This window comes from Mus pahari, chromosome 17 (assembly GCF_900095145.1).
Source record: "Mus pahari chromosome 17, PAHARI_EIJ_v1.1, whole genome shotgun sequence".
Lineage (NCBI taxonomy): Eukaryota > Metazoa > Chordata > Mammalia > Rodentia > Muridae > Mus > Mus pahari.
Window position 1 is genome coordinate 45,413,006 of NC_034606.1, and position 24,140 is coordinate 45,437,145.

A 24,140-nucleotide genomic window follows, 5' to 3' on the forward strand; every position below is an offset into this window, starting at 1 on the left:
TTCTGCACCAGCTCAACTGCTGTGCCATTTGTACTGCTGGGCCAGTTGTACAGTTTCTAGATCTCTTCTGTGGCTGGAAAGTGAGTGTGCCCATCACCCTGGGGCACAGTGGGGATGGTTAGGCACAGCAGATCTACAAACACAACCAGAAGAGGGATTGCATAGAGCCAATCCTAGCTGGTCCCTTCCTTCGCTGGGACTGCCTAGAAGTCACTGAGCAGAGGTGCAAGGGCTGCTGGGAAAATCTCATTGGATGCTAGACCCAGCGAGTGCCCCAGTGTGAAGCTCCTGTGTTTTCTTCATTTATTTTTGAATGACGGTTTTATATATCCTGCCTGGCCTCGAACTCACTATGTCGTCAATGACGAGCTTCCTTGTGGTCCTCCTCCTGCTGGGACTGCAGGGGTCTATGCTGCTGATAAACTCCAGGACTTTGAGTATGCTAGGCCATCACTCTACCGCCTGAACCCCAGCCCCCATTTGTTTAAGGTTCATTTATTTTTATTTTGTGTATATGAGTGTACATCTGCATTTATGTCTATGTACCACATTTGTACTTGATAGCCACATAGGCCAGAAGAGGGCATTGGATCCCCTAGGACTCCAGTTACTGTGAGCTTCCACGTGGGATCTGGGAACAGAACCCAGGTCCTCTGGAAGTACAGCCTCTTAACGGAGCCTTCTCTCCAGCCCCAGCTGCTGTTTAAATGTTTTTTTTTTCCCCCCCCCTTGGAGAAATTGTCCTTTTTTCTCCCTTCCTTCCTTTTTCTCCTTTTTTCTTTTCTTTTCCTTTTTTTTCTTTTCTTTTTCTTTTTCTTTTTTTTTTCTTCGAGATCCTCCTGCCTCAGCTTCCTGAGTGCTAGGATTGCAGCCGTGTGTGCCCCTTGCCCAGCTTCTGGTTTGTTTGCTGTTGACAGGTGAGCTCACACGCTACAGGGTCTAGGCAGTTCCCCACCACTTGTCTCCTGTGGCCACCACTGGGATTGAGACTGTCTCAGTCTTTGGAGGTGACCAGATCCTCTTCACCTGCCGAGATTTCCCCGCCTCACTGCCGTTCTGCGCCCCCTTGCCTCCTTTTGAACTTTATAGACTGGGGCTCACATGATCTCAGAGTGTTTGTCTTTCTCACCCAGCAGAGATCCCTCCATCCTCTTGTGCATATTAGTTGCTCATTCTTTTTCCTGTTTGTGTAGTATGCCGCCGCAGAAGTATCCAAAGAAAATTCTCAGCCTTGACGTTGTTGACAGTTAGGGCTGACTGTTTCTTTGTGACAGGAACTGTCCTGTGCAATGTCCCTGGATGTCACTGCTTGCCTCCCAAGCCTGAGCCTGTGTCCAACTGCAGTAGACATTATTAAACAACTCTTTGGGGTGACTGTTGCCCATAAAGATTAGTTGAAGAGATTAATAGATGAATGAATGAATGAATGAATGTATGAATGAATAGTCTTTAATTTTAGGCATTCAAACATGGCAGCCACTGTGGAACAGGTCTACACTCTGGGGACCTCCAGGGAATGAAGTGAACTTTCTTTACCTCAGTACACTGATATACATGTGAGGTACACAGCAGCCAGGCGCTCCAGAGATGCTTGGTGACCTGGCTTCAGGGAAATGGAATTGGCTCAAGATCTGAGGTGCTGGGGGCCCGAGCTCTCCGCTGTCCTGGAGACAGACCGAGACCTAGACAGGGAGACTGTCTGCTGTGCCTGCTCGGCATCATGGAGGACTTGGCCCCAGCTGCCTTCTTCCACTTGACATATTTAGACAACTGAATAGAAGAACTCTGGGAAATGGATAGATTTCAGATTTGACAAAAATAAAAACAAACGTGTGGCCACCCCCGCCTAGCCTGTCGTCCCTCCTCAGCTTCCCCTCCCCAACTCCCCCCCTCCCCATCCCAAGTACAGAAGTCTCTCATCAGCAATGCAGGAAGGAGGGTGGTGGTCGCCATGGTAACCATGCAGGCCTCTGGCAGCTCTATGAGAGGAGGTTGCCCTGCCAGACCTGCTTGGGAGAGTGGCACTGTCCCTCTACCCGGTCACTCTTCTGCCTGGGCCCGGCAGGTGTGTGTGTGTGTGTGTTTGTTTGTGTGATGGTGGAGTTTCTGAGTCCACCCACCCTGACCCACCACGTTCTGGCCTCCTCAGGCCTCAATGCCAGGCTGTGGAGTTGCCTATTGATTCAGCTTGATCTTTTATGGCTGAGGTGGCAAACACAGCCTTGGCTTTCTCTCCTGAGGCTGCCAGTCACAAAGGGCAAAGCAGGGTCCCTTACACACTCAACATCCGGGAGCCCCAGATCTGAGGTGCTGAGCCCAGGGTGGCCACGGGGTGGTTGAGAACACAGGACCAGGAACCAGCAAGTGGTGGTACAGATTCTGCCATGTCACTCGCCACCGTGCTGGCTGCCTCAGTTCCCTTCTCTGTCCAATGGCGGCAGCAGCAGTATCTGCCAGAGATTCCAGGTACTTTGTCCCAAGCTTGGGCTTCCGTAGGCTTCTTTTCCTGTCTTTGTTTCTGAGACAGGGTCTCTGTAGTTCAGGCTTCTCACTAGTGACCCCACCCCCTGCTGTAGGCTCCTTAGCAATGAAGTGGCTGAAGTTCCATGACACCCAGCCAGGCTGAGCCTCTTTGAAAGGCTGTAAGTTGAGACCGCAGCTGCCACTCAAAGGGCTTGTAAAGACACCTTGAGCCTCCACTGGAGGCCATAGCAGGCAATGAGAGAGAACACCTGTGTGTGAGGGAACCTGGCCTTGTTGTCAGGCTCCTCCTACTGAGCCTCTTGTGCTGGCTCTGCACAGCTGGGACCTCCTAGACCCTTACTGCCCGTGGTGGTGACATTCCAGTTTTGTTTAAGGTAGGACGTTTGAAGGCCAGGCTGGCCTCAAACTCACATTCTGCCTCTACCTCCAGAGAGCAGGGTCACAGGCACTCTCGGCTTGATGTTTGGTTAGAAAGCTCATTGGCAGATACTCTCCGTCACCTGGGAAGTGTTTGTAATCGGTGGGTATTCACAAGACACCTGGTATACAGCAGGCACTCCGTAGGTGCTCATTAATCCCTCTGTGAGGCCTGGAGGACTTGGGGAAGCAATGGGAGCTGGATGGGAAAGCCCCGAGGGGTCCAGGATTCAGGAGGATGCCCCCCCCCCCGTCTGGCTGGTGGTGGGGTTGAGGTGTTGGAAGGTCCCTGCTACCCACGAGGGTGCTTGCTTGAGTGTCTTCTCTCGAGCCTGCTGAAAAGCCAGCTTTGCTACTAAAGCAAGTGCATTGATCGGATGGACACTGATGGGCCCTGCAGGTTCCTCAGGGCGGTCACCATTCTGGGGCTGTTCAGGGCGGCAGGTAGTGCCTGGAGAGGCTGGAAGCTGTCTGACTCAGGGATCCCCAACGGTCAGGGTGTTATGAGTATTGTCTCTATTCTGGCCTCTCCCTGTCCTTGGCTAAGTCTCTGTTCCTGTTACCCATCATGCAGTGGGGCCGTGGATCCCATGCTGTGTCAGGATTAGAGGGGGCTGCTCTGCTTTGACCCCTACAGAACTGAGAATCTTCCAGACCAAGAAGGCAAGTGGTTGGGTCTCGGTTGCACATCCCTTTTTTTTTTTTTTTTTTTTTTTAAGATTGATTTATTTATTTCACGTATGTGAGTACACTGTCGCTGTCATCAGACACACCAGAAGAGGGCATCGGATCTCCGTTGCTGATGGTTGTGAGTCACCAAGTGGTTGCTGGGAATTGAACTCAGAACCTCTGGAAGAGCAGTCCATGCTCTTAACCGCCGAGCCATCTCTCTAGCCCTCAGTTGCACATCCTTAAACTCCAGTCCAGGGCTGTTTCTGGCTGTGAGGGGCAACGAGGAGATATCACTCACTCTATTTTCTTGTTGAGACAATGTTCAGACACCACCTGTTTTATTACCAGACTTCCCCATCTACCTTCTTGGGGATCTCCATCTTCCCTTCCATTTTCCCAGAACTCAGCCCGGCCTGTTTGAACTCTAAGCTTCTTGGTGCATATGAGGTGGGAAAGCGGGTATTGGACTAGGCCACCAAGCTGCCCAAGGCTCTGACAGCTCCTACCTTCGCTGCATGCATGGCCTGGTTTATCTTCCAGGATGCCTGGGGCCTTTCATCCCTGAGCCAGCGGGAATGTGTCAGGAGCCATGGGCAGCAGTGCCATGCTGGCTTGACTTCTGAGCCTTGGAACTCTTGGATGGGACCCAGGTCCTGCCATCTGGGATTTCCCCTTGTGCCTGAGGCCAGCAGGAGCTGAGGGACCCAGGGGCTGGATCTGCTCTGCCTGCAGGGCCTCTGTGCCACGTTCAGGGTGGCTGAGCTATAGAGAAAGCAGCTGGTACTTTGGAGTTGCTCAGCCTGAGAGGCACTGTGACTTTGTAGAAGTCATGGTGGCTCTCCAGACCCACTTCTTCCTCTCTCTCTCTCTCTGAAGGATGGTGGCGACAGTTAAGGTCATGTCCCTAGGGTGCCTGGCATGAAGCAGTTATAGTGGCTGCCAAGTTCATCATTGTGGTATGTGCTAGACCGGGTGGGTGGAAGGCTGGGCACCAGCCTGAGAGGGGCAGGCGGAAGGTGAAAGCTTTTGAATGGGTGGCACGCGAGTGAGGTTGTGAGGGGTAGGAAGGGTTTGCCTCGGAGGGAAGGTAAAGCCATGGAGGGGGTATGCTTGCACATAGCTTAGTGTGTGCCAGGGCAAGCAGGAGCTTCAGGCAGTGAACTCACTGAGATCAGATGCCCGTGGCCTTGGGCGTCAGGCTGAGGGGTGATGGAGAAGCATGGAAGGCCTTTGGAGCAGGAGAGAGACATGCAGAGATTAATCTGGAGGGGACAAACTAGTTTGGGGATGAGAAAAGACAGGCATAGTTGTACCTGTTGGGTTGCCTCAGCAACTGGCTATTTCCCATCGGACGGGAAGGACCTCATGCAGGCTGAAATGGCTTCAGACTCATAGTGTAGGTGAGGGTGTCTTCATATGTCTCTCACTCTGGTTTTTTGACACAGGGTTTCTTTGTGTAGTCCTGGCAGCCCCTGTAGACCAGGCTAGCCTCCTGTAGGCCAGGCTGGCCTTAAACTGAGATCCTTCTGCCTCTGCTGGGATTCAAGGGTTAAAGCCACTGCCCTGGGACTTTCAACTCTCGATCCTCCTGCCTCTGCCTCCCGAGTGCTGCTGGGTGGGACTGTAAGAATTGGCTTTCTGTGGTACTTGGTTCTGGGATTGCATGCGAGTGAAACACTGCCAACTGAGCCGCACCCCTGACTCCACCCCACTTTTGCTTGTTTTGGTTTGAGTTGCGCTGACAAGGTATTATTACTGGGTAGTTCTGGTTGGCCTGGAACCTCCTACCTCAGCCTCCCCAGTGCTGGGATTGCAGGTGTGTACTGTAATCTAAATCTGTTCCGCTTTGTATCGAATTTAGTTTTATCAAGGAGCTGGAGGATTCAGTGCTGACATCACACAGGGCCCACTGGAGAGTCAGGAGCCAGAGCTGCAGCCCCAGGGAGGCAGGGGCAGTATTGAGACACAAGACCAAGGGCCGGGAGGGGACACTGGCCAAGGAACCCAGCAGGCCTGATGTAGACAGATCCCAGCCACATGCTCCAAAGAGGGGCCTTGACTTCCCCCACCTGTGAATGGGCCCGTCAGGGACACTTGGGCCTGGGTCTCCAGGAAGGACAGAGGCAGCAGAAACTGGGCTATGAGAGGGAGGTAGGGGATGGGGGGAGGCAGGGAATCAAGGGGAACGGGGATGCTCGCTGGTAATTAGAACGTTTGAACTTCAAAAAAGTTAATTAATGACACAGCTACTGCTGGAGCAAGGCTAGGGCTCAAAGGGGGCCTGGCAGCGACTGAAATTAATTACAGGCTATGGCGGGAGAGTGGCAGCCAGGCCAGGGACAGGAAGGAGCAGGGCAGGGATGGAGGCCATTGAAGTCAGCTTTCAAGGTGAGCAGGGTCTGGGGAGCAGAGGGGGCTGTTGCCATGGAAACTAGGTCAGTTCTCTTAGCAGGCAGGAGGGTCCCAGTCCGTTATGGTTGGCATCTGGCTGTGGTGGGCTGGTGTGGCTTCACAGAGGTGGGGTTGAACTGGTGTGGCCAGGGGATGGGGGGGCCTTGAGAGAAACTCATGTATTCACTCAGCAAGTCTTGGTTGAGCATCTCCATGCTGTTCTTGTTGGAGTTGAGCTGTGTGTGGATCCTAGGGACCCAGGCACTCTGCTCAAAAGTGGGCATTAGATGGGAGAGAGTCAGGCTGGAGGGCAGCTGGGGGCGGGGCTTGTGGGGCTGAACTGCCTGAAACCAGACAGGAAGAGCAGGCTGGAGGGGCTGGGGGGGAGGAGAGGAGGGTAGGTGGTGCTGGCTAGCTTTTCGGAGGGCTTCTGAACTTATGCCAGGAGAAGCTGGGAGTCACAGCAGGAGCTCTGAGAAGAGGGGTCGGGACAGCCTCTGTGGACCTGTGAGGGGCCCCTTGGCCCCAGTGAGGGGTTGCTGTGAACTTGCTTGAGACCCCAGAGCCAGTCGCTGCAGGAACTTGAGTTCACAGGCAGGCCCTGGTCTCTGGCACGGCTGGCTGCTCTGACAGCGCCTAGCAGCTCTGTGCCCAGATGCCAAACGCTGGAGTCAGGGACAGGAATGTGGGTACAGCTGGTGGCAGGGGCTGTCAGTCTCCTTCCTGGTAGATGAGAAACTACTAGAAGGGAGTGAGTCAGTCATCAGACAGGCTCCTTTGTCTGGCAGTTCACCCCCGAGTCTGACCTCAGTCGTTTATGCTGTTTTGTGGTTTCGCTTTTTTTTTTTTTTTTTTTTTCCCTCACTGTGATGCACTTTTTTAGGGGCACAGATCTCCTTAGCCCTGAGGACTGGTATAAGAGAGGAGAGGCCGTTTGGGGGATATGAGCAGGCAGTTCTCTTCTGTCTGGGCTGTAGGATCCCCTTATCCTGCTGGTGGCCTGTGGCTGAAGGACTGATATCTAGATGCCCTGGCTCCAGGCTGCAGGATTCTGCTGGGGCAGAACCTGGGAGGCCAGCTCTCTGGGTAGGGCTGATCTGGGAGCAGCGATCAGAGGGTGACAGCCCCACAGAGATAGGCAGGTCAGGAGAACGTGTCCAGGGGGATCTCAGAAGTACAGACCCATTCCTTGGATGGGAAGCATGAGGCCACCACAGAGGGATGGGAAGAGGAGAAGAGAAGGCCGGCATCAGAGCTGTTGAGGCTGGGGACCTTTCCGGGAGCCACTCCTTCCCAGGTGGGACCAAGTGGCATCCTCCAGTGGATGCTTCTGTAGTTTGATTTGGTTCGGTTCCCTGCAGGACGTGGCATTGGTCGCACCTGTGTGGCAGGGCAGGCCAGCAGCATGGTCTCTGAAAACTTGGACCTGGGCCACTGAGAGGTCTACAGGGGTGGGGATGGGGGGCAGAAATGGTCTGCGTGTCTGTTTCTGGGATGTCACATTCAGGAGTGTGGCGCCCCAGGCGGCGGCGCTGCCATCACCAGTTCTTCCTTGACTCGGTACACGTGGTTCGAGTGTGTGAGCATGCTGGTCATCCTGCTGAACTGCGTGACCCTGGGCATGTATCAGCCGTGTGACGACATGGAGTGCCTCTCAGACCGCTGCAAGATCCTGCAGGTGAGCCTCTTAGTTGTCCCCTCCCTCTCTTCCGGCCAGGTGACCTCTTCCAAGGTTAGGGCTCTACTGTAGCTCAGCCCCTCAGCTCTCCTGACGAACTGCCCCCACGGCCATCTTTGTTTTCCCAGCTGGGGCTCCTCATCCCATCCCTTTCACACAGCCAAGGCAGTGGCTACATTTCTCTGCCCACAGCCAGCCTCGGCTCCCTGGTACCTCCTCCCCCGTGGACTCTTGTGTTTCTCCTGTTATTCTCCTAGGTGGGCCCCAGCATGGCATCTGTATGGTTGTAGGCATGGTGTGAGATTACCACAGAGTAGGGCTCTGGGGACGCATCCATTTTACAGAAGTAGAATATTTGATGCCTGTCCCTGGGAGCCTCACCGAGTTTCATTTTAATCCTGGCCCAGAGTTGCTGTGTGACCCAGGGCAAGTGACTTACTTGGCTTCTCTGGTCTTGTTTTCTTAGCTGTAAAGTGGGCTACCCCATGTATGCCATTGTGAGAGAGATCATGAGGGAGCCTGGTGCTCAGCTCTGGGGTCCTTGTCGTTGCCAGAGCTAAAGCCATGAGTGGAATGGGCTGTGGAACCCTGGGCTATGTCACCTCTTCCCTGGGCCCTGGGCTCTTCTGTGAAGAGGCTGAGTGGACAAGGGACTCTGAGGCTCTCTTCTTGTCCCATTTTTGACCTCCCAGTGGCTCTGACTTCCACTCTTGCTCCAGCGCTCACCCTGTCCAGCGCTCACCCTGTCCTGTCTTCCTGTCCCACAGGTCTTCGACGACTTCATCTTCATCTTCTTCGCCATGGAGATGGTGCTTAAGATGGTGGCCCTGGGCATTTTCGGCAAGAAGTGCTACCTCGGGGACACGTGGAACCGCCTGGATTTCTTCATTGTCATGGCCGGGTAGGGAACGACCTGGTTTATGATGCGTGTCAGCTTCTGTATAGCTAACCCAGGGGCTTCTGGGAGATGGTGGTGATGCCGTGTGAGAATGGAGGCCTCTGACCAGGGGCCCGAGGGACAGTGCCCCCTGTAGATGGTCCTAGACTGACAGCTGTCCCTTCCAGTGGCCACTGTAAGCATCTTTTGTGTGGTGGGCAGCCTAGACTGAGTGTTTTGTGCTGATTAATTGCACGCCTTTGGGAAAGTCAGTTAACTTTGAGAAACTTCCATTTCCCTATCTGTAAAAAGAAGTAAAGGCATCACCCTGGTCAAAACGAGCATCACGAAGTGTTTGCTGTCGTCATCACCAGCTACAGAACTGCCACCACCCCCATTACCATCATTGTCACTGCCATCACCATAACCATTGTCACTGTCATCACCATAACCATTGTCACTGTCACCACCATAACCATTGTCACTGTCACCACCATAACCATTGTCACTGTCATCACCATAACCATTGTCACTGTCACCACCATAACCATTGTTACTGTCACCATCATCATAACCATTGTCACTGTTATCACCATAACCTTGTCACTGTCGAACCATAACCACTGTCATTGTCACCACCATAACCATTGTCACTGTCACCATCACCATAATCATTGTTATTATCATCATTGCCATCATCACCATCATCATTATTATGATCACTGCCATGCCACCACCACCATCATTGTCACCATTATCATTATCACCACACCACCATTACTATCAGCTTATCATCATCACCACCACCACCACCACCGTGGCCATCACCATCATCATGATCACTCAGCATGTCAGAAATGGAGGTCAGACTTAAGCCCCATTTCTGGTCATCTCTAAGGAAGCCCAGATGGCTTTAGGAGGGAGGATCAGTTCACCCCGAAATTTAAGACTAGCCTGGGTCATAAACAAGACTCACTGTCTAGGACAGTGTCCCGCAGCTCTGCAGAGGTGGCGTGGGGTCTGTCCACACTTGGACCAGGGCTCTGGTCAGTATGCTGTGTTTGCCTGAGAGCATATAACCAAAGAGTCTGATGGAACCAGACTGGGGACATGGGACTTGAGTTCTGTCCTGACGAGGTAACACACGGGAAGTAAAAGACACATCGGCACTAACCACGCCTAGCCATGGCCCAGCAGGGCAGGAGTTAGAGAGAAGGCGCCCGGTGGCCGTGAAAGGGTGTGTGCCCGTCAGTGTGTGGGGGAGCCCATGTCTGTGTTTGTGCTTGAGCATTCTGCCATCCATTAGAGGCAGCAAAGCCACCTGAGTGTGGCCGAGAGGGAACTAGATACGCCAAGGCCCCGAGGCTGCTGAGCTCTCAGGCTCTGTCCTGAAACGTGACAGTTTGTCCTTTTGCTCTGCTTCCTGGTGCTGTTCAGGCTCCCAGCCCCCTTGTCCCTAGGGATTTGGACCCTGCCTGGAGGCAGGAGGATTTCAGATGGTTTCTTGGGTCCCAGGTCGACGCCTTTGTCAGGTCCGTTCTCATTTCGGGCTGGCTGGAGAATACCCTTAAGTAGAGTTTCAAAGAGAAGGTTTTGGAGAGTATCATTTTTAAATCTTGGCTGTGCAAACGCGTCCCTTTGATCTTGGAATGGGAAGGACAGTGTGTGTCTGCTCTTTCATAGGACTCTGATTTTACTCCTTTAGAACCGGTGACATTGTGCCACGTGGATTGTTCACACGGGGCCACAGGGGACTGGTACCACCCTGCTCCCTTTTCTTGGAAGCCGACAGCTTTGTCTAGCCTGGAAGCTGGCTGTCTTCCTTCTTGTCTCCAGAATTTGGATTTTCTCCGGGGTGCCTAGAACTTGTAGCTCCAGTTTCAAGCTCTCTGTGGGCTCAGAGCATTTGTCCAGCTTCTTCTTTGGTTTTCCAGCTCATTCTCCTGCTCTCTCCTCCTCAGATTCCTCAGATTCCTGTCAGCTGGCTCTCCTCTCTCTCTCTCTCTCTCTCTCTCTCTCTCTCTCTCTCTCTCTCTCTCTGTATGCGTGTGTAAGTGCGTGTACATGGGTGCGCGCATGCCTCAACCTCTCAGACATCCAACCACCTTTGCCTTTTACCTTCCAAGTGCTGGGATTAAAGGCATGTACCACCACCAACTGGCTCTCCTCTCTNTCTGGCTGTCCTGGAACTCGCTTTGTAGACCAGGCTGGCCTCGAACTCAGAAATCCGCCTGCCTCTGCCTCCCGAGTGCTGGGATTAAAGGCATGTACCACCACCAACTGGCTCTCCTCTCTCTCTCTCTCTCTCTCTCTCTCTCTCTCTCTCTCTCTCTCTCTCTCTCTCTCTGCATCTGTCCTGGGTTCACCTGGAACGGGAGGGAGTTTCTAGTCTTGGCTTTGTGAGTCACCCCGGGCTCTCAGCAGGGTCCTCTCTCTCTTTACTGTCTCTGCTAGAACCGTCCTCTCCTCTCCCGTTCTCATCCCCAGGACACCTTCTCACTCTTGTGTTTTTCTGGGTTTTAGGACAGTTTGTGCCTGTTGGTGTTTTATGGATACAAGGTTCACCCTCTTCTCTCTGGGAATACTAATGATGCCTCCCTAAAGTCCCTGATTCTGGAAGGAACCTCAGATCAGCACTGTCATTTTCAAGTTAAAAAAAAAAAAAACAACAAAAAGTATGAATTAAAAGTAGCCCTTGTGTACAGTGACCGTGCACTGCTGGTTATTACGCTAAATGGGGGACCGGTGAGATGGTTGCCTGGCCACAGCGCTTTCAGAAGTGTAGAAGAGGGCCCGGGGGACCACTAGAGTTGAGTGTCAGCCTGGTGATGGCCTCCTGTAAAGACACCACAGGTTGGTGATGGCCAGAAGCCTTTCCTGTTGGGCAAAAATGGCATCTGCCTCTGCCTGGTAAGAATCTACAAATTAGCGTGCAACTTGCCGGCGTCTACACCTTTTAATTAACAGGAAAGAGTAAATCAAACAAAAGGATTGTCCCCTAGATACCGAAACACTGCCGGGCAAGTCTGTTAGCTCGTGCTAACAGGGCCTCACTGTGTAGCCTTGGCTGGCCCTGAATGCAGAGCTCGCTTGCCTCCGACTTCCCTGGTGCGTGCCACATCAGGCATTTCCCCCACCCCTAACTTGTCTCAGGGATGCCATTTCTTCGGGTCTACCCTTCCCACCTCAGGGCTCTCCCGCTCCTGCCCCCGAGACCTCAAGCTCAGCTCTGTTTCTTGTTCTGTTCCTGTCTGCTGGCCCACCCGGGTCTCCAAGCTGGAGCAGGGGAAGACTGCCAGTCTCAGCACCCAATGTCCCGTGGCAGGCTCTTCTGGACATAGCACCCAGTGTCCCGTGGCAGGCTCTTCTGGACACGACCCTCAGTATCAGGGAAGGCTGGCACAGGGCTGGTATGGAGAGCCCATATCCAGAGCCTTACTATATGAACTGGGTAGCTCGGGGGCAGAAGGTCATACTGTCACTCTCATCGGGACCCTTGATGATGATGTAGCCCATCCATTAGCTACATGGGAGACTTTCTCCCAGAGTCATGAATACCTACAGGTCTAGCCCTGTACTAGATGCAGAGCCAAACCTACCCTTGTCTCTGGGGGTCTTCGCTATCCTGGGCATGGTGTGGTAGAGAGGACAGGGTGAGGGTTAGAGCCCAGCCTTCCCACTCCCACCCCCAGAGCTGCCCGCCCACCCTCCAAAGCCCCATCAGTACTAGAGACCTTGTTTCCAGAGTAACAGGCCTGACATCCCAGGGATGTTTTCTCTCTTCCCGCCCCACCCCTTCCCCAAATTACTGGCTGCCTCTCCCAAGCCACAGAGGGTGACACAGAACCTCCGAGTTGCAAGGTTCCTTGGAGGTCACAGCGCTTTGTCTCCAACTCAGTGGTGCTGAACTGAGATCAGAGGCCCCATCGGCACGCTGCCCCCGCAGGGAGCTCACTATCGTGCCAGGCAGCCAGTCTTGGATTAGAACAGAACAAAGTGCTAGAAAGTTCTTTTCCTGAGCTAAACTTTGTCGTTCTGTGGCTCCCACCTGTTAGTACTGTTCATTCCTGGAGTCAGGATTTTTTTTTTTTAATTTTTTTTTTTTTTTTTTTTCTAGACAGGGTTTCTCTGTATAGCTCTGGCTGTCCTGGAACTCGCTTTGTAGACCAGGCTGGCCTCGAACTCAGAAATCCGCCTGCCTCTGCCTCCCGAGTGCTGGGATTAAAGGCATGCGCCACCACACCTGGCCTGAAGTCAGGATTTATTGAGGAGCTTGTACACACCAGGCTTTGACCCGGGAAGCAGGGACAGAAGATAATGGAGCCAAATTCTCTTCTGATGTCATGGAGCTTAGAGTATAGAAACAATTCAAAACAAAACAAAAATACAATAGATATCATAGATACAACCTCAGCGGTTCCACAATACTGCCTAGAGGGACCAGGGTACCACAAGAGCCTGTATCCATGAAAGGTTGGGGTTAAGTGGCCCTCAAGACCCAGAGCTGGGCTGGGAGCTGTCCAGCAGAGGGGAGCCAGTGGAATCTCAGGAGGAGGGCTCAGTCTGTGGACCACGGGCTGGGGAAGGGGAGTTAAGGGAGTGTGGAATGTGTGGATGCTGAGAGATAAGGCTAGGAGACAGGTTTGGGGCTTCTTGCATGAGGAGAGGCCACAGGGAGGGGTTAATATACAGACCCTCCACAGCCACCCAGAAGCCTAGAGACGGCTTCATTTCTCCTTCAGGGTGGAATGTCCCAGGCCCTCCTGCCCCTTGTCCAAGGACAGGGGTTTCAGCGTGACTTGCTGGATTCCCAGCGAGCTGTCTATTCTTGCCTGGAGGACAGGATCCCAGCCTCCACCCACAATGGCTTTGAGGCAGATGGGAGAGTACCGTCCCAGTGCAGGCTCCAGTAGCTAGTCTCCTGGTCACGTTTGCCCTCCAAGCCAGGTCTCTCTCACCTTGGGATGAACAGCAGGTGACTTTAAACTCACACAGCCAACTTGGCCCCATGGCTAGTACCTAGCTGTTCGTTCTCTGTGTCGCTTCCTGTGCTTTGCTTGGGCCGGTCTGAGAGGCCTGTCATCCTCATTTCCCTCCCTGTGACAGAGCAGGCAGTCACCATTGCTCTCCAGGTGTGGCCGAGCCACCCTACCTACGCCCTTTTCACTTAAGCACCTCTCTTCTGCCTAGTCCATTAGGGGGTTGTGAAATATTCAGTTGTGGTCTTGAATATTCATCGCCATGCCAAATTCCATCCCTGTCTCCGTGCGTAGGCGTGAAGTGACCAGGGCTGGCAGCAAGCGGGGAATGAAACGCCTCTGTTGAAACTTAAAGGCTTGGTTGGTCCTTGGGGGAACGGGGCCTGCGTAGGGCTGTGGGCTCTTTGGTGGCTGAGAACAAGGAGCAGGTATCAATACCCTGAAACCCGAGGACTGTGACATCCCAGGGAGGGCCTCTGTGCAGGAATGAGCTGCTGTCCGAGAGACGAGGGCGCCGTGCTGCTAAAAGTCCTTCCCAGAGGAGGTGCAAGCGCGACCTCTTTTCCTAATGTCCCACCCACAAACTGAAGATTATCCCAGCTTCCCTCAGGAGCTGGTGGGGAGGGTCAGGTCACAAACCCCTTTATCTGAGCGTCCAGTTACTCTGTACCACTGCTGTATGCATCTTTGCCTTAAATACTGTGGTATTTAAGACTTGTATGCGTCGGGGGCTGGAGAGGTGGCTCCGTGGTTAAGAGCACCCGACTGCTCTTCTGAAAGAAAGGTCCTGAGTTCAAATCCCAGCAACCACAGGGTGGCTCACAACCGTCTGTAACAAGATCTGACGCCCTCTTCTGGAGTGTCTGAAGACAGCTACAGTGTACTTACATGTAATAAATAAATAAATCTTTAAAAAAAAAAAAAAAAAGACTTGGAGTGGGGGGGGGGCGGTGTTCTAACTGCAGGCTACAGAGAAGCCGTATCCCCGTTGGGTAAAGGCTCTTGGGGGCATTCTGGGTGTGACAGGTTGAAGGAGGGGGATAGTTCCCTCCTTGCATACAGCAGTATGCAAGTTGGGATGGGTGATCTCCTCGACCTTCAGCCACAACCTTCACCTCTCTCCATGCTTCAGAAAGCAGCAGTGTTATGGGGGTAGCCTCATGGGTGGGCCCCACTCCAGGGATGCGGGTCTATCAGGCATGGTAGGACCTAGGAATCCTGTGGTGGTGGTCCGATGCTCTCAGAGAGACGCTCCTGTGACCGGCATAGGAAGCTCTGAGAGATGGAGATCATCACTCCTGCCATGCAGGAGCTGACAGACACCCTTGCGATTTTCCCAGTCATTTCTTCCGTGGTCATGAGGCAGTGGCTGGAGCTATGGATATCTGAATTGAAGGCCATATGGAAGGGCGGAGAGATGGCTCTGCCAGCCCTGCCGGTCTACTTGGGTCAGAAAGCAATGTGTGTGTGTGTGTGTGTGTGTGTGTGTTTTCTTTACCAAATCCCTTCCTTTCCTAACGCTCTTGGCGAGAGTCAAATCTCACGGCTACTTTTAGCTACAGGAAGGCAAAAGGAAGCAGAAAACAGATTCGACTTTGGCTCACCTAACCAAGAGCAACCACCCTATGGGGTCAAGTCCGATCAGAAAAAGAGAGGATTCTTGGTGGCCAGTGTCCTTGTTGAAACTGTGGTCCCTGGTTGCTACTTTCATAGCTCTGTCCAAGCTGGCTGGGCAGGGTCTGTACTCTGCTGAAGAATCTAAAGTTGGCACTGGTCATACAAGTGCCACAGAGGCCATTGCCTGCTAGGGGGCCTAGCTCGATTCAGTGACCACAGGGTCATTTACTGTCCATTAGTGGTCTCCAGAAACCTGTGGAGGAGCTTTCTTCCCGTGTGTCTGTGTTTGTATTGTGTGTGGTTCAGGGAAAATCCTGAGTTGTCAAGAGACCCAAGGAGCCTTGTGTCACTTACCAAAATTACTTTGGGGCTTTATAGCTCTTCTCTCTGATGGCAGGTCCCGAGTCGAGGACAAGGGGAGGCTCCTGGTCCTGCTTTCCTGCCTGGTAGGTGAGGTGTTGAAGAGTGAAGATGCATTATTGGGTGGGGTGTGGACCCTGGAAGGTTCTAGTGAGACTCTGAGTGTAAATGACGGTTTCGTTCACATGCGTGGCTGGTTAGAGCAGGTGATGGTCACTGTGTAGGCCTGTTTCCGTGGAAACAAGATGGTAGCCACCGTGAGGGTTGGGCGGGTTGCCAGAGATCCTCAGACCTGCCGGATGAGTCACACTGGTCAGGTGTGAGCCCGATGAGTCACACTGGTCAGGTGTGAGTCAGGCAGGAACCTCAAGAGTCATTCAGGGATGGGATTTCTCTCAGCTCTTCTGCGGAAGAGCCTTGCCCTCCATGATGGCTGGTGCCAGAGTCCTTATGGCCGTCCCCGTCCGTGCTGCCATTTCTTACCTCTGCGGGTTCTTTGGTGCTAGCTTTCCTCCCCGGAGTTCGCTGCTCTGTGCGGGATGGATGGCATCCGCAGAGACCCCTCTGTCCTCTTCTGCTCTGCCCAGGAGGTGCAGAATGGAGCCTTCTCGGCTTGGCTCGGCTGGACTGGGAGCTTGCTGTGTCCATTCCTGAGCCGGCCTCGGTGGGTGTCAGCTCCTCCTGTGCCTCATGGCTGGAGAACAAGGAGGGTACATCCCAGGAGGATAAGAGGGGGAAACCCCTGGCCCTGGGTTCTTCGGAGCACAGCCAGAAGCTTGGGCAACCGGAGCTGGCTTATGTTTGCTTGCTGATAGGCTGAGCTCTTGCATATCTACCATCTTGTCCCGAGCCCCAGGATCCCAAGAGGTTAAGGCTGCTCTGCAGATGAGCAAGTGGATGCTCACAGAAACTGGTAGCCGGCTCCAGCTCACTACCCTATATAGGGGGTCCTGGGACTTCTCAGATATGGCTGAGCCCAGGTTCACTCAATGAGAGAATGTCACCTTTCCTGAGGTCAAAATCATCGATTAGCCTGTCCCAAGGTCTTGGGAAGTCTCACCGATGACCTTCAGGAAGCTGTGAGGTGAATCCTCAGAGAGAAAATGTTTCCTCCTGCCTTCCTCCCACCTGCCTGTAGCATAGCCCCCATAAGGTGGTGCCAAGACTAGCCTGAGCTCACTTTAGGGGAGCAGACATTGTAAGTGGTGGCGCACATATAAAAAAAAACAACCATGCACTGGGGATGGCTCAGTGCATGATAACATGCTCCCCTTACAAGCATGGTGATTAGAATGTGGAACTCTCGTTCTCTCTTAAAAGCCACGTGGGCATAGCAGCTCACCTGTAATTCCAAAGATCTCAAGGCCAAGATGGAACTCCCAGAGAAATCTGACTAACTAGACTATTCCTGTCGGTGAGCTTTAGGTTCTAATTAGAGAATTTACCTCAGTGAATAATGGTGAAAGAGCTGTCAAGAAAGGCTTTCACACGCACGCATGCACTTCACACATGGGAACGGGAATACACACTACACAAAGACATGGGCCAAACAAAACAGTCAGGCATCGCTGAGTGGGACATGGGGCTCAGCTCAGATCTATAAGCCTAACCCTGAGGCTGAGCAGTGTGAGCCACAAAGGAAAACTCTTGTCTCCAAAACAAAGCAAACAAACATACGTATTTTTTCCTGAGCGCCGCGCACTTATCAGGTGACCCTAGCAAAGACGGAGGCCTGGTAGCACAGTGCTGAATGCAGACCATCAGTGGGAGGGTCTGAGTCTCTTGACCACCTCGGTCCCTACCCTCCTGGGATCCGTAAGCCACCCTAAGACTTTGGAGCCACCCTTCGTGGTGCAGGTTTCCCCGCGGAGCTATGAACTCAGGTTGACTCAGCTGTACTCATTTTCCTTCTCCATCAAGCAGGCTTACCAACCCCCATCCTCCTCCTGGATGGGGGAGGCTTCTCATGAGGAACTGTGGGTATCTCAGTACCAGCTCGCTCGCTGTAAGGGGATGCCACAGGCTGGCTGGGTGCCGGGAGCTATTGTTATGGACCACAGACCTGTGTTCTTCCTAATTCCGCGGAGGCTTGGGAGTCCGAGGGCATGTTTCCTTGGTACATCCTCACCGGATGAGGGGTGAATAGTTGTCTTTGGTTTAATCTGCAGGTTTCACCCCCACGAGCCCTAAGGACCCCCTGCCACCTCATTCCAAGCTTTTGGGGGCATTAGAATTTTAACACATGACTCCGGAAGGAATAAAAACCAACTCTGGCATTGAGTAAAATCACCTGGATGGATGGTTAAGAAACTGAGCGGAGAGCCTTGCTGTTGTTCCCATGGCGACTCCATCCTTTGCTCTCTACTTCCCTGCACTCTCTCCACCAAAACCCCTACCGTGTGCTGGGTGCCGGGCTGGCATCCCAGGCGGATGGTCTAGTTGATGACAGAGGATCCCCAATCCCAGTTGTGCCTTCCTAGCTGAGAACTCCATGATCTACCATATTTTAAGGAACAGCCCCACAGATTTCTCGCAGAGATTAAGGAAGCACAGACAGTGGCCCTGGATGGGGTATTTCCTAGGAAGATGTACCCCAGACACATCCCATTGCTTCTCTGGCCCTGCAAGCTCTTCTATTCATTTTGTCCCTCAAGGCGTTCATTTGACAAGCCTGCCTGGGCTCAGGGGTGGGAGTAGGGGCCCGACTGGGACCCTGAGGCATCTCTGAGGATCTGGGACATGCAGAGTAATTGACACAGGATAGAAAAGAGCAGGACACCAACCAGGAGCACACAGCTCTGCATGGTGGTGGGCCTGGGAGAGCCAGGAAGGGCTCTTTCGATACAAGGACCAGATGGAAAGCGGCCGCCTGGAACACAGAGAGAGCTGGAGCTGTTGCCTAAGATGAGAGAATAGCAGGAGTGGCCAGTGCTGGGGGTGCGGCCAGAGGGCTTCAAGAATTATAGCCTGGCTTCTCTTGCTTCTTCCGGCCTGGGTATATGTGACTTTCTTCAGGGTACATAGGACTTGTAGATAAGGTTAGACTCAAGAAGCTAAGGAAATGCATGATGGTTCATACTTACTGGCCTTTCCTCATGCCAGATCCTGTTTTAGGCCCTGAATCTATGTTAGAATTCATTTCCACTGACTGTCTCTCTCAAGGTCGCTGAGTGTACTGCGGGTAGGGGTGGGGGTGGTGTGTGTGGGGGTGTGTGAGCCGGGACTGGAACCCAGGAATGTGCTCTGACCATTGGACCACACTGCCCCCAGGGATGCTGGCCACCTCCCACCCGCCGTCGTGGGTTGTGGTCACTGAGCCAGTCGAGCTCAAGAACTGTGATGAGATGGGGGCAGGGGTAGGTTCTTCCACACCTGGCTGTGCCCTCTGGGTGTTCTCTGAGCCTCAGTGTTGTCTTCTGTAGATAGTAGGTGTGGTAATCTGACTGTGGGAGAGTGCTTCTTTAAGGCAGGATTGCTTTGCCCAATTAGGCGCTTGGGAACTGGCAGGAGCTGGTAGGGGCTGTTGATTCTTTTTTTTAAAAAGACTTTTAGCACCAAAGCTGTGTGATAAAGTAACTGTGTAATTAGGAATTAATTTCTCACTCTTGAAACTGATGTCTTACTTGGGGCCTGAGGGAAGTCAGCCCCACGGTTACTCACCCACTCACCAGCTTCCTTTTCACCTCCTTAGGAGCTAGGACAGCGGCCCAGAGACCACTTTCGGGGTGACAGGAGGAGGAGGGGAGTGGCCTTTGTCATGGTGGGTGGCCTTGGGCACAGAGTGGGTGGTATTATTCACATTTAGGTGGGTTCCCCTGAGTGTCTCCAGGGTGTGGGCAGCAGGTGAAGGTAGACATGAAGGTCAGAGTCAGGGAGAAGGGCACACCCAGCGCCACAGGGCATGTGCAGGCTGCCGTTGCTGTCGGCCTACCTCCCTGCACCCCACGCTGAAAGTGGATCCCAGGGTCTCACACGCTCCTGCTAGGCAAGTTCTCTGCCCTATGCTGCTGCTCAGTGTTGCTGCTTCAGTTCCCAAATAGCCCTATGGTCTCTCGGGGGTTCCTGGATGGGAGTCATACCTGGACCACTCAGGATAGCCCACCCTTACTGTTCGCTTCCTCCCCCCTTCCCACGTTACCAGATCAGTTCTTGAGTGACAAGCACTCAGAGTCCCTGGCTCCGTACAGGGGACCCCATCCCCGCCAGGACGTGTGGACTGTGAGGACAGAGTCAGAACAGGGCGAAATTTTGCACTTGGTGAGGAGCAAGAGGAGCCTTCACGGACAAGCAGAGGAGGGAGGGGGAGGGGAGGGCTCCGCTACTGGAGAGTGTGTGGTGGGGGGTGCCTAAGATACCCTGTGAGCCTGGCTTGATACCTCGAGTTGCTGAAGGTAGGAGCAAGGCCAGGCTGTGGAGGGCCTTGAAGGCTGTGGTTAGGGGTTTGGGTCCTTCCCGGAGAACCGTGGGAGTCACGGAAGGTTTTTAAGCAAGCACACCCCCCTCTGAGGTTTAGGTATGGCCGTGTGATATGGTTGGGCTGGGGGGGGGGGAGAGCAGGAGACAGGAGAACAGAAGGGAGGCTGTCTAGGCTGTCAGGAGACAGGGACGGTGAGATGCTGTCTCAGCAGGGACAGCGGAGATGTCAGCAGCTGTCCCAGGTTGCACTTACTGGTGCAAGAGTCTCTGTCAGGACAACGAGATTCCTGGGGCAGAGACTTAAACATACAGTTCCTGCCTGCCAGTCAAGTGTTCTCCCCTGACCCTCCCATGACTGTCCAGCATCCTTTCCGATAACTTCCCATCAGGGAAGAATGGGAGCCTCTGCGTTCTCCACTGTGCACCTAATGTGTGCTTCTTAGAGACCAAGTGCGTTTAGATCACTGTGAATCAAATGTGTGCTTCTTGTACACCTAATGTGTGCTTCTTGGGCACCTAATGTGTGCTTCTCATGCACCAAATGAGTTTAGACTGTCCTCCTCTTTCAGACAGGAAACAGATGCAGCAGGATGTCCCAGTAGGGTCAGGGGACATAGAGGAAGGTTTAGGAGACACCGAACCTGGAAAGCCCTACAATGTCCAGTTAGTTCCTGTTGCTAAAGAACTTGGTAACATCACATTTCCCCCTTTTCAATTGGCTGCCACGAAACTTGGAGTTCAGATTTTGATATTAAATTCTCCAAGAAGTTCCATGGGGGTTAGGTTTATTTTTTAAATAGAGAGCCTGAGGATGCAGAAAATTTTGCAGCTGGCTGCAGAGGGTGTGCGCCTGCCCGAAGACCTGGAGGGCAGGGCCCAGGGTGGAGGAGAGAGGCTGGATTAGTGCGCAGCATCTCTCCAAGTCTGCTCCACCTTGGCTTTGAGGCCCTTGTGTGCTTCTGGGCTCCAGCTGCTTTGGTTCTTTAAGGGAACCAGAGTGTGGGGGTTGCTGGGTCTGAGGCCAAGCCTGTGAATCTGCATCAGCTTCCCACGGTGAGGATGCTGGTGTTTACTGACTGGGCAATCGTGGGCCTTGGTGATATCCGGCCACAGCCCACGTCCCCATCCAGGATCCAGGGAGATGATCTTTTTTCCCCTGTTATAGAAGACGATGTAAGAGAGCGGTTTCTCTCCTGGATGCTGAACCTTCCAGGTCAGCCTCGCACCAGCCCCGTGCTTTGCTCAGTGCTGAGAGTCAGGCTGTGGACTTGGGGGTTCGGGAAGGGAGACAGTGGTATGGGTGGCCATGAGGGGCCTGGAGTCAGGGACTGAGGTGTCCTGAGGATGCCCTTGCTGAGGCTGCTCTAGAGCAGGGCTCTCTCAAAGGTTAAAGGACACAGGTTCAGAATAGTGGCTGCATTCAGATGTGGGGGCCCCAGGCAGACTGGCAAGACAGAGCCCTCAAACAGCCCCCACCTCTCAAGCCTGCATCGTCTTGTTTTGTTTTTGATATTTCACAGGGGTCAGAATGGCTCTATGTCCCCTCTGTCCTAAGCCAGGCAGCTGTGCCACGTGGGCTTTGGCACAGTCCGTGGGAGGCCACTGTTCCATACCTGTACCTCCCCATGACCACACCCAGAGAAGCTGGGTAGGCAGGGAAAAGGTCTCTGGAGTGAGTGAACGCTGGAGGGCGGCTCCCCTTGCTGTGTGTGTGTGTGTGTGTGTGTGTGTGTGTGTTGTGTGCATGTGCCACCCCCACAGTGCTTCTGTCACAAGCATCCCCCAGCTGCTGGGGAGAGCTCTCCTTCACAATATGAAGATGCCAGTTTGGCTCACCCACGCGTGGAATCCTCACGCGGCCCACGCCCTACCGCCTGCTCAGCCTTCTTGTCCTCTCCCATGCCCAGGCCTCTGCCTCACCCTTTCTGCCGGCCACTACCCTGCACCTTCCCCTCTTCTCCCTCCTCCCCTCCCTTTCTCGATTCCAATCTCTGAAACATTTTTGAGGTCACCTCTATCTGAATTTAGGCTAAAGTAGGAGTGTGTGAGTGTGTGTGAATGAGTGAGCTCAGGTGTGCACATGTGGGGGTTATGCACACGGAGAGGAGCCTGCCAGAGAGCGAGGTATGGACGAGGGGGGGGGGATAGACCGGGGCATCTCAGGTGAGGCAGCTTTCGCTCAATTACTCCTCAAGCGACAGGAGGGGGCGGTGGCTCACAACAGTTGGACAGGTTTATTGGGTGTGCAGGAAAGCCTTCATTTCCCACCCACACTGGTGACAGGTAGAGCTGGCAGCCTTGCTGGAGCCAGGGTGGGATCGGGGGGAGGGTCTGTTGAGCGATAGACTCCCAATAGGTTCGTTGTGGGGGAGGGGCAATGGTGTCTCAGCAAGTAGCATCTGACTGATGTGTGGACCGTGGCATGGGCCATCAGGATCTGCCCCGTGGGAGATCTGGGAAGGCTCCCTGGAAGAGGTGACCACCAGCAGAGCACTATAAGTGGAGTGGGGCGTAGGATGTGGGGGTGAGGCTGACAAGGGGACCAGGGCGGGCCCCAAGGCCGAGTCTTTTGTTTGAGTCGCCCTTCCCACCACAAGTCTGCAGTTAAGACGTTTTGAATTCACAGAACTGGCACTGGTCTGGCACATTGTGGACTGAATGTGGAGAAGCTTCCAGGGCTCCAAGGCTGTGTACAACTCGAGCAGGACCGGGGTGGTTTCTCCAGGCAGAGGAGACCTGAGGAAAGGTCTTCGTCTGTGAGCCGAAGGCAGTTGTTGAGCTGTTTGGGGCTTCCTAGAGTCCAGAGAACATGGCACATCCGCCATGTCTTGGAGATATGGCACAGGATGCCCAGGCTAGTTCAAGGTAGGGTGGAGAGGAGGCTAGCCCTGTAGGATGTTTGACTCTAGCTTTCTCTGAGATGACTGAAGTCCTTAGCATCATCTGTCATACTTTGCTTTCTTACTGGGGCTTTGGTGTCTGCTGTGGTGGGCCTCTCTTAGGCCCTTATCTGTGATGGAGGCTTTAGAATACATTTTCGATGTTAGCGACACCCAGTTTCTGTGTGGTGCCAGCCTGAGGTCCCTCACCTCTCCAGGTTTAATCTGATGGCCGTGCATCCGCATGGGAAGGGAAGTTTTGGAAGCGGGACTGACACAGGTCAGATGGCTAGGGTCTAGAAGGTGACAGCCACCTGGCATGGTGCTGGCTCTGCAGTAGGGACCTGTCTGTGTTCCTTCCACTCCTGCCCTGGACTATACCTGCTAAGTCGCTGTGACAGATTGGGTCTTGCTTTTGCTCACCTTGCTTACAGAGGAGGCTGGGCTCAGGGGAACATCACAGCTGGATTTTGGTCTGTTCCTTACTCTTCTAGGGGCTGTGGGTGGCTGGGTGGCCCTGGCTTGGGACCTGGTCCAGCAACCCTTCTCTACCATTCCTCACTCTCTCCTTTCTCCATAGGATGGTCGAGTACTCCCTGGACCTACAGAACATCAACCTGTCAGCCATCCGCACTGTGCGTGTCCTGAGGCCTCTCAAAGCCATCAACCGTGTTCCCAGTGAGTCCTCCCTGCCCACCCATCACTACCCACCCAGCTTGACCCATTTTTTTTTTTTTTTTCACTCAGAGAAGATGAATCAGTTCCTTCCATGACCAGAACCATCCTCATGGCGCTGGACAGATGTCACTTTACTCCCATTGAACTCATGGGCCAGCCCGTGGGACCCTGAGGTGCTGGGTAGCCTTGATGCCTCCGATTCCTCCGTTAACTTGTGTGTTTCAGCACTTTCGAAGTCCAGCTGTTCTGGGGTCAAAGGTTACTTGGGGGATGGTCTCCCCAGGCTGTCAGAGGAGGCCTATGTAAGAAAAGACCGTGATTAGCCTAGCTAGAATTTTAGTGCACCATTGGGAAGCCAATTCTGGCAGGCTTAGACTTCGGATCTGTCACCTACTCACACACGGGACTATTTATGCCTTTGCCACCTGCCTTCCCACACATCCACACACTTGTCTGTCCAGCCACCCAACCCCACACACCTATGTATCTCCAGGTGTCTTGGACCCATCAGCAGATGGATAATGACAGAGACTAATTTTGTTTTTGCTGAGATGACCTCCCTGCTAGCTTATCTAACTTGATTAACCCTATTATTCCTGGCCACAGTGCACTATGCGGCCAGCTACTCCCCCTCCCGCTCCCCGTCCCAGTACATCAGACCTCCTCTGTGTCCTGCTGGTGAATCTTGCCCC

The 24,140-nt window shown here is 53.5% G+C and overlaps 1 protein-coding gene across 1 annotated transcript in view; it reads left to right on the plus strand.

The window, feature by feature from the left end:
* Positions 1–24,140, plus strand: part of Cacna1i (calcium voltage-gated channel subunit alpha1 I) — a 110,220-nt gene that overhangs the window by 25,634 nt on the left and 60,446 nt on the right. The window contains exons 3-5 of the mRNA XM_021216262.2: positions 7,531–7,642; positions 8,410–8,543; positions 23,351–23,448. Coding sequence (XP_021071921.1) covers positions 7,531–7,642; positions 8,410–8,543; positions 23,351–23,448 — 344 coding nt within the window. The remainder of the gene's footprint in view (positions 1–7,530; positions 7,643–8,409; positions 8,544–23,350; positions 23,449–24,140) is intronic.